This window comes from Lutra lutra, chromosome 18 (genome assembly GCF_902655055.1).
Source record: "Lutra lutra chromosome 18, mLutLut1.2, whole genome shotgun sequence".
Classification (NCBI taxonomy): Eukaryota; Metazoa; Chordata; class Mammalia; order Carnivora; family Mustelidae; genus Lutra; species Lutra lutra.
Window position 1 is genome coordinate 12,232,118 of NC_062295.1, and position 14,895 is coordinate 12,247,012.

The 14,895-nt window shown below is 47.0% G+C and overlaps 1 protein-coding gene across 2 annotated transcripts in view; it reads left to right on the forward strand.

Moving 5' to 3' along the window:
- The first annotated feature begins 2,729 nt into the window (after positions 1-2,729).
- NDE1 (nudE neurodevelopment protein 1) overlaps positions 2,730-14,895 on the forward strand; it is a 29,398-nt gene continuing 17,232 nt past the window's right edge. Inside the window, exons 1-3 of one of the 2 annotated variants that reach the window (XM_047714674.1) lie at positions 2,730-2,823; positions 10,349-10,472; positions 11,876-12,029. In XM_047714674.1, the coding sequence (XP_047570630.1) occupies positions 10,390-10,472; positions 11,876-12,029 (237 nt within the window). In that variant the 5' untranslated portion in view covers positions 2,730-2,823; positions 10,349-10,389. The remainder of the gene's footprint in view (positions 2,824-10,348; positions 10,473-11,875; positions 12,030-14,895) is intronic. The other variant, XM_047714675.1, reaches the window with a different exon arrangement.

Here is a 14,895-nt window from a genome sequence, read left to right on the forward strand (position 1 = left end):
ACGAATATGCTTCTCTTCAGAGGAGTTTCTTTTTATTCTAGTTGAGTTTTGCAGGACCACAGACAGAAGTAACATAAAAAATAAAAAAGGAAACAAAGTAATTGTGAATTTTTTATTGCCTTTTTGGTCACAAAATAATCCAGATCAGACACATTTTGTTTGACTTTGCTTGGCATTTTTTCCAAGTCCAGAGCTGTGCCTGATCTCAACAGGTTAAACGCTGTAAATAAAGTCAAATCAATTCTACTAAATGGGAAGTTAATGAAAAGCCCGAATGACAGTTTTTAATGGAATGCAGTTTTTAGTGTTTTCTGTAGAAAACCAGTAGTCTGCTTAGGCAGACTACCCCAGCCCTTGGAAGCAATTATGAAGTGAAATGCAATTTGATACTTGTGAAAGAGTGCTTTCACATTTTTCTTAAGAGATATTTTCTTAAATACAGTCTCCGTTCATCTTACTCCTATTTATTTAATGGGCAAACTCTTTTATCAGAGAGTAGGAGTAACTTTCAGTTTTTCCCTGTCCAAATTATAATCTTCACATTTGTGGAACTAGGATGAAGCTTTATTTTTGTGCTGTTTAAGTGGCCATTTTACATTCAGTTCACCTTCTAAATTACCTAGCTGTCACTAAAGGAGTTTCTCCCACAGCAACTTCTCTTCTGCCTGTGTCCAATTTAGTGCTTTGAAATAATAAATTACAATGGAGGGACGTAAGCAAGAGAAACTGAGCTCTCTGCTAATTCATATCTAAAAGCTACAAGGAAAACACTGAATAAAGGGAGGAAAAGGTTTTAACATGCTCCAAAATTTTTTTTTCTTTTAAAGGTTTTGCCCAATAAAAGCCATTTCCTTAAATTATTCCTGAGAACTTTCATGATAATCATTTCAGTGTCCTCCCTGTTGTTTTTATGGAAAATGAAGGAAATTGTAAACGAGCTCATTTAAGTGACTTGATGAATGCCATTCAGGCAGAACTGGTAACTCATGGATTCGTTCTTCAGTTTATCTGTAAACTGGGATGGTTACTCCCTGCCCAGAAACCTCATGGAGCGGTGAGAGTAAAAAAAAGTCTGAAGATGAAAGAAAGCATCAGAGGAAAAGTTTTGAGAGGAGGGTGTGTATGATATATTAGTGTTGGTGAGCAGGATGGAAGTTTCCTGAAAGACATTTTGGTACTTAACCCTATTGATACAGATAGTGAGGTTACCTTTTGCATCTCTGAGCTTCTTCAAGAACTAGCAAGGAGTCAAAGTCAAATTAGAGAAAGGTCATTCTTAACCACGGCATGGAGGCAGGAAGGATTCTGAGAGTATGGCCATAGGCCTCAAAATAGCTAAAAATCTCTGCCTCTAGAGTAATGCTAGAGAATGAGGGTGTAGGCGTCAAACAGACCCAGGTTTGAAGCCCAGTTTGTTATTACTAATTGGGACTCCTTGGGCAACACATTTAATTTCCTGCACCTTTGTTTTCTCTCTTTATTGAGGACAATAAAATTGCTTTTCTGTGGTTCTCATCATCTGGATCTCAGCTCCATTGTCATTTCCATCTAGCAGCCTTCCCAGATCATCTGAAGTGAACCTCCTGGCCCTTTTCTCTCAAATGACCCTGTTTATTCCGAAATTATTACTTACAGCATCTGAAATTATTTTACTCTTTCTTTCTGTTTGCTGATTTAGTGTCTTGCTTTCTTAGTAGCTTAAGACATTTGAGGACTGGCATGTTTTCTGACATTTGTTGTGTTATAAGCTTGAGTGCTCAACAAATATCTGTTGGTGAACAGTTGGGATTGTGTGAGAATAAGAAAACCCCTGTCAGGGGCGCCTGGGTGGCTCAGTGGGTTAAAGCCTCTGCCTTCAGCTCAGGTCATGATCCCAGGGTCCTGGGATTGAGCCCCACATGGGGCTCTCTGCTTAGCTGGGAGCCTGCTTCCCCCTCTCTCTCTGTCTGCCTCTCTGCCTACTTGTGATCTCTGTCTGTCAAATAAATAAATAAAATCTTAAAAATAAAAAAAAGAAAATTATATATTAAAAAAAACCATGTCAAGAAGTTGGCCTTGTGTCTGACACACAACCAATGAACAAATCACAATCACTTAAGAATTGCACAGATTGTATTTAACTTTACTAGGCACTGTCCTAAACGTTTTACAGACTGCAAGTTAACTCAGTTTGTCTCTGCGTAACCTTAAGGTAGAATCCTTTAATGGGCCCCCATTTTATAGATGAGGAAACTAAGTCACAGAGATTTTAAGTCACTCGCCCAAGATCAACCAGGTAGTAGGAGTACAGCTAGAATTCAAAGCCAGGCTAGAAACCAGACCCTTACACACGAAGTTCGCTGCCTTTGAAAAAAGATAATGATGTCGAAATTTTTATTTTGGGTGCAAAGAACATGGAACATTGCTTAGCCTAAGCGGACCTGGATCTTTGTCCCTTGATGTGGGGAAAATGCGAACGATGTCGTATTTTCTTGACCGGAGTAGTATTTTCTTGACCAGGGTGGCCCTCGCGTCCAAGCCCGTCCCCGGATGCCCAGAGAACCGCCTGCACACTCCAAGGCGGTCCAGGTCCCTGCCCAGCCCCGGGAGCCTCCCAGGCCTGGGCGGGCCCAGTGCAGCCGCGTGGCCTCGCGGCGCCCGGGCCCTGAGAAAAAAGTTTCCAAACGGCGCTGCTAGGCGCTGATTGGCCGAGGCGGACGCGGTCCCGTGGCGCCGCAGCCAATAGTCGGCGCCCGCCGCGGGCGCGGGGGTGGGGGCGGTGGTCAGAGGCCCGGGCAGTGCGGTCCGCCGCTGCTGCCGCCCGTCCTCGCGGACCGAGCCGGGGTAAGTGCTGAGCTCCGGTGGCCGGGAGCGGGGACCGTCCCGGGACCGCCGCCACCACCGGGAAACTCTTTTGCCCGCCCTGGCGCCCGCCACGCCCTCGGGACCTCAGGGAGCCGCCTTGCAGGGACCCTGCCGCGCCCCTCGCTGGCGCGTCTCTTCTCCGCCGCCTGTACTCCGCGGGTCCCGGGCGCGGGGCTCAAAAATCCCGCTCTCTGCGGGCTCCTTTCCTAACTTTGTGCCTTCCCACTCTTGTGTCCTCGCGCCCAGCTCCTCGCCTTTGCCAACTTTCTCTTCTAGCGCTGGCTGGTCTCCGACCAGCTGCCCTCCGCTCCCTCCATGACTTCCTCGGTCCTTCGTGCCCTCCTCGTCTCCAACCCCCGCCGCCTGGCTCTTCTGCCCTCCAGCCCTCCCACCCCCACTCCAGGCTGCCCTCCTCACGCTCTTGATCTCTTCTCAGCCCCTGCCACCCCCTTTCCTCCTGCTGCCCCAGACCCTCCCTCATTCCTCGTATCGCCCCCCCCCCCCGTCCCGCCGCCCACTACACCGTCTAGTTCAGGCCTCTTTCCAACCCCCGCGCCCCTCATTTTGGCATCTCCCTGCCTTCGGATCGTGTTTGGAACTCTTTCCCTCTGCTTTTCTCAGATCTCTGCGGCAGGAAGGTTCAGATTTCCCGTGACAGCACTTTGGGGAAGGATTGGATAAAGGATGAAAATGCTTATTCTACAGTTTGAATGCAGTGGTGGGGCTTCCTTGCCTCCCTGAGGTCGTGGGAAATCCCGCTATCACCTTGACACCGCTTTTTGGGAAGCTGCCCTATCTTCTCCAGTCATCTCAGGTTCTCTGCCTCCTGAGGGTCTGAGCTCCCCTGATTTCTTTGTCAAGGCTTTGTACCAGGTTGTGCCTCTTTCTACTTTTAGCCTCCAGGTGCTTTTTAACTTCCTTTCTAAAGAAACGGCCTTTACAGGGTGCACTGGGTAGAGATTTGTCATTTTCTATGCTGGTTTTGTTTCTGTATCCTTGGATAGGATGGCACTTTAGGACCCAGATAGGGTGCCTTGAAGAGCAATTGGATCCCAGTGACTGACTCCCAGAGCCACTTACCTGACCCCACCGCCACACTGGTCTTTAACCAGGTTTGAAACTTAAGTCTTTCCCCTTATTGTGTCCTTTGTGTGGGATTAGATCCCGGAAGTCTCAGGGGTGTCCCATTGGCATATTTTGTCTATCCTCTCATTTTGGATAATAGTTTCTTAACTTGGCTTATTCTGTCTAGATGTTATTTTTGTTTCCAAAGCGTGTTCTTTTGCCTTAAAACGTGTGAGCCCAGAGATTACACTCCCTTTCCTTACCAGCTAATTTCCTAAAGTGAGTTGGCCTGCGTACAGAAGGTTGGTGTCAGCAGCTCAGACTTTCTGCACCTGGTACTGATATAGGTGCTGTCTGCCTGCCTCTCCCAGTAGTGCGTTAGCACTTAGTAGGTATTTGGAAATGTTCAAGAAGGGACAGAGGAGAGGGAAATTGCAGAAGGAAAACATCTTTCCCTGGCATCTTTTTTTTTTTTTTTAAAGATTTTATTTATTTGACACAGCACAAGCAAGGGGAGTGGCAGGCAGAGGGAGAGGGAGAAGCAGCCCCTCTACCTCTAGAGCAGGGTGCCAATGCAGGGCTCGATCCCAGGACCCAAGAATCATGACCTGAGCCAAAGGCAGACGCCCATCCAACAGAGCCACCCAGGCGCCCCTATTCCTGGCATCTTGATTCAGTAGAATAAAATTATCTTGGAACAATAGCCCTCCTATTTTCTTTTCATTCTATATTTTGATCTGAGTTTAGGCTTTTTAAATTTTCAAAGGCAGCATATGCTTACTGTAAAAATCAATGGATATAGTAGTGTTCCCCATACAGGTTCTTATCTCAGTGTCTGCTTTACCCCCGTTTGGTACATGCTTCCAGACCCTTTTAGATTCATGCATGCAGGGAGAGCGAGATGCCTTTATTTTTATTTATTTTTAAAGATTTTTACTTATTTGAGAGAGCGAGAGAGAGATTGAGAGAACTAGTAGGGGGACGGGAAGAGGGAGAAGCAGACTCCCTGCACAGCAGGGAGCCTGATGTAGGACTGCATCCCAGTATCCTGGGATCATGACCTGAGCCCAGGGCAGATGCTTAACTGACTGAGCCACCCAGGCACCCAAGAGATACCTTTATAAACAAAATTGGCACTCTTTCCTAACGTATCATGAAATTCCTTCTATATTAGTTCATATACTTCTTAACAACTGCGTAATTTTCCAAATCAGCCCTCTGTTGATAGTTGTTTTCTTCAGTTTTCCACATCTGTGAATGATGGCATACACCCTTGAGTATATGTCCTTGCATGCCTATCTAAGTATTTTTTGGAGGAAGATCATTATAGCCTTTGAAAGCCCAGAGACAGAAGCCAGACTTGCTGACTCTTGACTGGTTTTGCCCCTGTGATACCACTTCTGCAAAAAGTGGAGCCTGCGTCATAACCTAGTTGCTGTTGAAGCACGTGCAGACACTTGGCCCGGGTCTTTCTGTCCCCTCCCTTTCCCTTCAGCTCCTCCCTTTGTTTTGATTGGGAAGGACTGAGGTTGGCGTGGAGAAGGGTGGTGAGTTAATTCTTGATAGTTTATACGTGTCTGCTGCCTCCTGACCAGCTGTGCTGGCTTTCTTCACTCCTAGGAATGCTTTGTTTTCTCTAGGGTTTTGAAATCAAAGGTGGGGTGGAAGATCTAAGTTATGCAAAACGGAGAAGACCTACTTTTTGAACTTTTTGCTCCCAGCTTGTTCTTTGTTGACTGCTGTGGTACATACTTTTGAGGTGCCCATTAGGTTTGTCCACAGAGCTCCTGGGGCACGATGGCCTGATGGTGTATTGAGAACACAAGCACAGAGGCAGAATGCTTATAACCTTTGAAGCACAAATGAAATAAAGGCATATAGCGCTTATTTTTAAGATAGTGGGTACAGAGTTGTATATACCGAGACCCGTGCCTGTCACAGTGTGTTTGAAAGGACTGGACCAGATGAAACGAGTGCATCTGACCTCTGAAGAGTCTCTTGGCAACCCCAAGGAGACCATGAACTTGAATTCAAAGACCCTCCAGTCACCCCTGCCCACCCTACCCCCCAACTTGCACTTGGGTCTGGTTTGCCTCTGCTGTCCACTTGCACCTCTGGAGATGGCCAAGGCGTGCAGTGTTTCTGCTCCGGCTTTTGCTTCTAAGAACCCAAGCGATGCCTCGCTTACTCTTAATAATCAAATGACTTAAAGGAGTTAAAATTGAAGTTCCTAAACACCCCGCATACGGTGGTTCAATTCAGTATGGAGAAGGAGTTTTTCCAAGCCATATTACCTGCTTTCTGTGGCCAAGAATAATGCACATTGGAACTGTGAGACATTTTCAAATGGCAAAGGAAAAAGCGTACATTTTTAAGACTGTTGTTTGAGGGGTGCCTGGGTGGCTCAGTGGGTTAAAGCCTCTGCCTTCCGCTCAGGTCATGATCCCGGGGTCCTGGGATCGAGCCCTGCATTGAGCTCTCTGCTCTGCGGAGAGCCTGCTTCCTCCTCTCTCTCTGCCTGCCTCCCTGCCTACTTGTGATCTCTCTCCCTATCAAATAAATAAATAAAACCTTAAAAAAAAAAAAAAAGACTTGTTTGAGAACAAAATGAAGTTCAGCTGTTACTTCTTCTTAGTCTATGGTATATTTTTTCCTCTTCCCTAAGGATTGTTGTTAAAATGCAGGGAGGTTTCGGGTTGAAATGCCAGGCCTGTGGTTTTTGCCCTTTAGTGGAAGCAGCTACAGACGGCGCAGGCTGTGACAGGAGCTCAGGTCTCTGCTTAGCATCTTACCACCACCCCACCCAATCCCAAACCAGAACCTTCCCATCAGCGCGGTTGTAATTAGAGCCTCTGGCATAATGGAAGTGCCTCCTAAAACATCTCAAATTCATTCCTTTCCTGAGGATTAAGTTTTAGTCCTCACTGGCTGTGTTTTATTTAGAAAGCTTTTTTCCTAAAACTCATCTGTCCCAAGAGTGCAGTTATGAAACCCCAAGGATACTATCAGATGTTCCTTACCACGTACACCTGGGCAGGGGGCTGTTTCCAACATGGTATCCTCTCCTCCTGCCCTTTCCCACTAATGAGATGACACTCCGCTGCTGAGGGAATGTAGAGTTTTCCCCGTCCTGACAAGCCTCTTAGGGATTTACAGATGTCAACTATAAGCTAGTCTTCAGAGGTTTCTGGCTTCTTGCCTTTCTTTAACCTCACATCTCCTCCCTCCTAGTGGTCCATCTCTAGCTTCCCTTTTGCTCATTCATTCCACAAGCATTTATTGAGTTCCTGTTATACGCCAGGCACTGTTCTAGGCATTGGGATAAAAAAGCAAGATGGAGAAGGCCACTGTGCTCAACAATTGACATTCCAGTGGGGGAAGATAAAAACAAAACTCAAAATGAAATAAGACCAAGCAGAGGTTAATGCAGTAGTGAAGGGCTAGAGGGGATATTTGGTGGAATATTCAAATGCGGTTAATGTAGTAGTGAAGGGCTAGAGGGGATATTGGGTGGATTATTCAAATAATTGGGTGGATTATTCAAATAGTGAAGACATTCCAGCTGAGATCTGAATGACAAGAAGGATACCGGGCAGAGATCTGAGGGAGAAGCATTCTAGGCAGAGAACAGCAAGTGCAAAGGTCCTGAGGTGAGAACAAGCTGGATGTTCTCAAGGAACAAAAAGAAGGCTTAAACTAATGGCTTAAACTAATGAAGGGGGTAGGGTTGGGGGATGGTTAGAAAAGTAGGCAGGAACTAATTACATTGAATATTGGATATGATGTTTTCCCAAATGTCAGGAAAAGCCAGTTCACATTCATTTTCCCTAGTCCCTCAGTTTTTTACCCTTTTACACGGACTCCCGTGCCATGCAGTTGAGACCGTCCTCTATAAGGTAGTGGCCGCACCGTACTCCATTGCATGGGTTCTTGATACTTACAGAGGCTGGTTTGGTGACTTCATATCAGATGAGTTCTGGGCTCATTAGAGCTTAAGACTTGAGCAGGGAGTACTGGACCTAAATTTCCCCTTACCCATTGCCATGTTATTTGCTGTTCACTCTAGGTGCTCTGTTCTTTTTACTTTCAGCAAACAACATTTTTCACTGGTTACTTTAATTAGGACCCTCCATGGCAGCCATCCAACCCTAACTGGTATAGTCAAGAAAAGGAGTTGGTTATCTCTCATAACCTTAAATCAGGTATGACTGGGTCCAGGTGTTCAAATGATACCATCAGGACCCAGTGTCTCCACCTCTTGGCCCTGCTTTCCTCCTTTTTGGCTTCATTCTCTGGCAGACTCTTCCCTTGTGATGGAAAGATGATCACTGGCAGCTCCAAGCTTACTTCCTACCCTCTTCCCCTAGTGGGAAGAGTTTTTCTTTCTTTTTTCTCCTAGCTTTGTGGAAATATAATTGATATAGAACATTGTGTAAGTTTAAGGTCTCTAACATGATGGTTTGATAAATGCATATATTATGAAACCATTAACACAGTAAGGTTCATTAACACTTCCAGAGTGTCTCTCTTGATGACTCTGCAAAAGCCCTAGGCCTGGACACTGGTTTGCTCAGCTCTAGGTAGGGTCACCCCTGAACCAATCACTGGCCTCATTTGAATTAGACCCGTCCTGTTATTGGCTCGGCTTGGGTTCAGCCCACCTCTGAGCCATCCCTTCTGTAATGGGTCTCCTCCTAGATGCTGGTGTCAGTAGATCTGAATCACATGGAATGAATGGCGGGTTGGTTTCCCTGAGATTGGAGTGGTGGGACAGAAACATGGAAGAAGAAATGCTGGACTGGAAAAAGATCGACAAATGAACAGCTTTCTACTCTTTCCAGCTTCTGTGCGCCCATCCAGCTTTCAGAGAAACTCTGTTCCCCAGAAGGGCATGGGTGGGGCACATGGCATGTTGTCTCTGAATGAGAGAAGGGAGAGAAATCAGGAAGGAGAGATGTGAGTATAGGTACTAGCACATCCAATTATCAAAAAGGGCAGTGCTTAAATATAAGTATAACTGTTTGATTTTTTTTTTTTTAACCAGGGATCCAGAAGTTGGTGATTGTGTCCATGTCCACACTAACATATTTAGCTGAATGAATCATGTTTGTAGCCAAAAATATAGCTTGTTATGGGGCGCCTGGGTGGCTCAGTCAGTTAAGCGTCCAACTTTTGATTTAGGCTCAGGTTGTGATTCACGGTCCAGAGATCAAGCCCTGTGCTCTGAGCTGGAGTGGGCTTAAGATTCTCTCCCTCTGTGCCCCCCCCCACCCCCCCTCAAAAAACCAAAACAGCTTGTTAATGCCTTGCAAAGTGAGGGGTTGCTTTCATTCTTTCGTTCCTAAGGACACCAGATGGTGAGCTCCCTTGAGGGAAGGAAGGGACCTTGAAGATATCTCATTTGAACTTTTGACAAGCTCAGAGCCTTAAATTCAGAGAATAAGCTGTTATTCTGAGAGGCTCTATCAGTGGGGAGTCTGTAAACTGCCCTCTGTTCCTAGAGATCCGTTCCCCAGTCTGCTCTGGATCTCTCCAAGTCCTCAGAGCCAATTCCCACCCCCTGCCCTCTAGCTACTGTCCTGTTTGTCTGCTTTTCACACCCAGCTCTCCAAAATTTCCTCTACTTCCTGTTCTTCACCTCCTCAAAACTCCTCCACCCAATTTATTCCTCCTCCCCACTCCACTGTGTTGAAACTACTCTTGCTCACATCACCAGTGACCGACATTTCGCTAAGTCTCCTGGGTATTTTCCAGTCCTTATCTTAGTTTCTGTGTTATATCATGGCTACGGTGGACCAGTGCTTCTTTTCCCCGTGACACCGTCTGTCTACTCCCAGGACAGCTCACGGTCTGATTCTTGTCTCTTCATTTCTCTCCTGTCTCCTTAGATGACTGTTTCTTTCTTGGCTTACCAGCCAAACATTGGCATTCCTCAGAGTTCCATAAATAGTCCTTACTAGATTTTCCAGCAGTCCCATCACAAGAAAGAGGGAAGAAACAGCTACAGGCTCCCGACTCTTATATTTGTATCAGCCCAGAATTCACCCCTGAGTTTCAGCCCTCTTGTTGCTTCTTCGTGTGTCACTGGCATGTCAAACTATCCCAAACTGGGCTCATTATCCTCTCACCCCAAAGACTTTCTGTTCTCCTGGTGGTGGGGATGGTCGTGGCACCAGTTGTCTAAACCATAACCCCAGGAGAGGTCTTCCCCTCCTTTTTTTTTTTTTCCTTGCCCTCCTTCCCCAAATGAATAACATCTGGGTAGCTTTATGTATTCATGAACTTGAGGGTGGGCTGTATTTTGGCTGGGCTTGGTTCCAGTTTTTGGCAACGTTTTATCATTTAATGCAAAATAAAATTCAGGAAGGTGCCCTCCCCCTCATTGAAGAGGAGCTGTTTTACCAGACATGGGTAATAATGTTAAAGCTTTCTTTCCTAGACACCATGTCACAAGAAGAGTGAGCTCTTGCTGTTTTCACCATGGAGGAGTCGGGAAAGACTTTCAGCTCTGGGGAGGAAGAGGCAAACTACTGGAAAGATATGGCTATGACCTACAAGCAAAGGTCAGTCTTCCAAAGTCCACCCTGCTTTTTCTTCCCATCGTGATTCATTCGGGGGCCTCATAGGCGACAAGCACTCCAAAGGACTTGACACGCATTCCGTCCGTTAAATCTCAAAATTGCCTTGTGAGGAAACCATTATCACCCCATTTTGCAAACAAGGAACTGAGCCTCAGGGAAGGCCAGTAACTTGCCCAAGGAGGTCACACCAGCCTGTAAGCGGCTGGGCTAGAATGTGAGTGCCAGAGCCTCTGGTCCTAAGAAACTGGTATGTTCCTGCCCATCCTATTTCCTGGCAGGGTTTCATCCATTATGGGTGCCCTATCTGGTCAGTCCCTGTGCCTGACCATATGGGTTGTTGCAGATTATAATTGTGAAACCAGCGATTCGGTGTCCCTATCTGGGAGTAGAGAGAGAGAGAGAGAGAGTGTGTGTGTGCATGCACGCGGACAGCACTGTTTCTTTTTATTTCTCATGGACTCTTACACTGTCCATGTGGAGGTCTTATTCCAGTCCCTTTCATTTCCTTATTCGTAATTGGACTTAAAGATAACTCAGGTTTAGTACTTTTTTTTTTTTAAGATTTTATTTATTTATTTGACAGAGATCACAAGCAGGCAGAGAGGGAGGAAGCAGGCTCCTCGCTGAGCAGAGAGCCTAATGCAGGGCTCGATCCCAGGACCCTGAGGTCATGACCTGAGCTGAAGGCAGAGGCCTTACCCACTGAGCCACGCAGGTGCCCCAGGTTTAGTATTTAAAAAAAAAAAAATGTTGCTTGACTTTTGAGGATTGAGGGGCCGGATCTGGGTGTCTGGAGTTACCAGGGGCACACTGTAGTGGTGGGATAAGCACACATTTATATGAGGCCCAATTCCTGCTTACAAGTAAATCTGCGGAGGGTACGCAGTCCCAAGTATATTTACCCCACGTTGAGTTCAAAAACAAAATATATTGAATGAATGAGCGGGAGTGAATTGGTAAAGAAATGGCTTTGGAGATCGGCAGCCCTGGGTTTAGGCGTGAGCTCCGCTGCTGACTCACATCAGAAGACCTTGAGACAAGTCTTTTTTTTTTTTTTTTTAAAGATTTTATTTATTTATTTGACAGAGATCACAAGTAGGCAGAGAGGCAGGCAGAGAGAGAGGAGGAAGCAGGCTCCCTGCCGAGCAGAGAGCCTGATGCGGGGCTCGATCCCAGGACTCTGGGATCATGACCCGAGCCGAAGGCAGAGGCTTTAACCCACTGAACCACCCAGGCGCCCCAAGACAAGTCTTACCTGTAAAATGAGGGGAAGGCTAGTTTCTGCCTGGAAAGGGGCTGAAAAACCAGTGAATCCATGCCTCACCCTCGACAGCCCGGGGAGGTGCTTGGTACATGATCGCCTAACTCATCTGGGACTCCCGCAGGGCAGAGAACACGCAGGAGGAGCTCCGAGAATTCCAGGAGGGCAGCCGCGAATACGAAGCCGAACTGGAGACGCAGCTGCAGCAGATCGAAACCAGGAACAGGGACCTTTTGTCGGAAAATAACCGCCTCCGCATGGAGCTGGAGACCATCAAGGTGAGGGGGCACAGAGGGCAGGTCCAGGGACGCTTCCAGCGTGGTGTGTGAGCCTGGGAAAGCGAGCCCGGCCGTGCAAAGGGCTGTGGTCAGCCCCGGGCGCACTCCCCGCTCCCTCTAGGCCTGCTGGGTGGAAGTGGTGCCAGAAATCTTTTCTGTCCCCATTGGGAGGAGCTCTGTGACAAGCAAGTCACACCCGTGTCCCCACAGTCATCCTTGGCTGTCTACCGCACCCCCAACAGGCAGGTGAAAGCCAGAGTATGGAGTGTCCCTGGATTTGCTGACCTTCAGGTCATACAAAGTCCAGATTATGCTGCCCATTGTGGTAGCCCCCAAGCTACTAGAGAAGAAGAACCAAGGGCCAGGTTTGGTGGGTAGTGGAAGCAGATGTGCTCCTAGCGTTCTGGAAGCTTTGTGAGGAAGACAAAGCTAACCCCAAAAGAACTTAAAGAAAAGATGCTCAATTACACAGTACTGATCGAGAGATGCCTCTGCGAGAAGGGTCTCCATGAGCTGGAGACAGCTTCATGGGGAAGCTGGGAGGGATTTGAACTGGTGCTTGAAGGTAAGAGGAGTGTGTGTGCACGTGCACACGTCCTCAGCAGGTTGGGGCAGAGGGGTTAGTGAAGAGTTAATCCGTACCTTCTGCAGACAGAGACGAGAAGGGATGTCTAGCCGACCTGAGCATCCTGGCTTTAGTCACAGCTGGGAAAAAGTGGGATCCACAGTGGATTGGGAATTGAGAGATGGGAGGGGCAGAGGAAAAATCCCAAAGACATCAGAAGCTGAGCAGTGGAGTGTAAGCTTTTCACGTCATAGACCACAGAGCCCACACTGGACATGTGCAGGTCTGACCCACTAATGTTTTTTGCTTAGCCTTCTGTGGCTTTTAGTCAACGTTCTATCATGACAGTTATCAAGCATACTGCAAGGCTGAAAGAATTTTCCAGAGACCACCTGTATATCTACCACCTAGGCTCTGCCAATAACCTTTGCCATACTTTTTTTTTTTTTTGCCATAATTGATTTTTATTTTCTGTTTATCCATCCATCAATCTGGTTTTCAAATGCATTTCAAAGTGACTTGCAGACAGCTGCATGCTTCTCTGTAAATACTTCAGCTTGCGGTTACTAAATAGAGTTGAGGGTTTGTTTACAGTTTATTCTTTTAATAGTAAAACTGATATCTGTAGTGTTTTTTAAAGATTTTATTTAGAGAGTTCCCATGTGAGCTGGGGGAGGGGCGGAGGGAGACTCTCAAGCCCACTTCACCCGGAGTACAGAACCCCACGTGGGGCTCCATCTCAGGACCCTGAGGTCATGACCTGAGCCAAAATCAAGAATTGGATGCTTAACCAACGAAGCCACCCAGGCGCCCCTAGTGTTTAAGCAGTTAATATTCAAAGTTGTGAGTCTTCGTATAAAAATCTGGATTTCTGACTTTCCTTAAGAATCAGCATGCCAGGCCTACATTCTTCCACACCAGCGAAAAGCCAGGTAGCAGTGGCCGAGACGGAGCAAGCATTCACCAGTCCGTCCCAGTCCCACTACTGTCCCCCCACCTCCATCCCTGACACAGAGGGATAAGTGCCCTTTGCTTTATCCCTACACCTGGCCCATGCCTCTTTTTTTTTTTTTTTTTTTTTTTTAAGATTTTATTTATTTATTTGTCAGAGAGAGAGAGCGCTCGAGCACACAAGTAGGCAGAGAGGCAGGCAGAGGTGGAGAGGGAAGCAGGCTCCCCACTGAGCAGAGAGCCTGATGTGAGACTCGATCCCAGACCCTGGGATCATGACCTGAGCCGAAGGCAGCGGCTTAACCTACTGAGCCACCCAGGCATCCCCATGCCACTCGTTTTGTGGACAGCCCAGCCTCTGCCACAGGCACTGAGGAGTCATCATGCTTAACTTGAAGGGGACTCAGGGAGTGGAAGCTGTGTGGAAGGCAGATGGGCAGTATGAACCACAGTCAGGAGCGGGACTGGGCCTCCACAGAGGCAGACCCCCGTCAAGCAATGATGAAGTATGGGTGCCTGGATGCCTCAGTGGGTTAAAGCCTCTGCCTTCGGCTCAGGTCATGATCCCAGGGTCCTGGGATCGAACCCCACATCGGGCTCTCTGCTCAGCAGGGAGCCTGCTTCCTCCTCTCTCTCTGCCTGCCTCTTTGCCTACTTGTGATCTCTGTCAAATAAATAAAATCTTTAAAAAAAAAAAAAAAGCAATGATGAAGTAACTGCTTTAAAACCAAGCCCTTGAACCTGCAAACACCTCTTCATGACAACCGCCTGACAGATGCCGGAGATGCAGAGCACAGAGCAGGAGAAGGAAGAGAAATGTCCAAGGGAACAAAACTGCCACCGGGGCACCTGGCTGGCTTCATTGTTGGAGCGTGCAACTCAGGGTCTTGGGGTTGTGAGTTCGAGCCTGAGATTACTTTAAAAAGTAATTTTAAAGTAATTTTAAATTTAAATTTAAAAAAGTAATTTTGAGCCCCAGATTACTTTAAAAAATAGATAAACTGCCACCAGCAAATGTGTGTCAGTCACCTCAGAGAAATGTTCTCCACGGAGCCTTCTTGACAACTGGCTTATTCATCTCAAGTTGAATGAGAAGGCCTTTAAAGGATCAAACAGAGCGTCTGTTGATGCCTCCATCAGCTGACTGCTTATTAGAATTAGCCCCAAATGAAAGCACAATATTGAGCAACGGCTTTTCATGTCCACAAGTTCAAAGGCCATCATTTGAATCTTTATGCTGGCGGAGAAGCCCGTTAACTGCATCATCTTGGAAACTGCATCTGAATTGGGGTTAATGACAGCGGCTCCCCGGCGCTCCTGTTTTGTTTGGAGATATAACCAGAGAAAGGG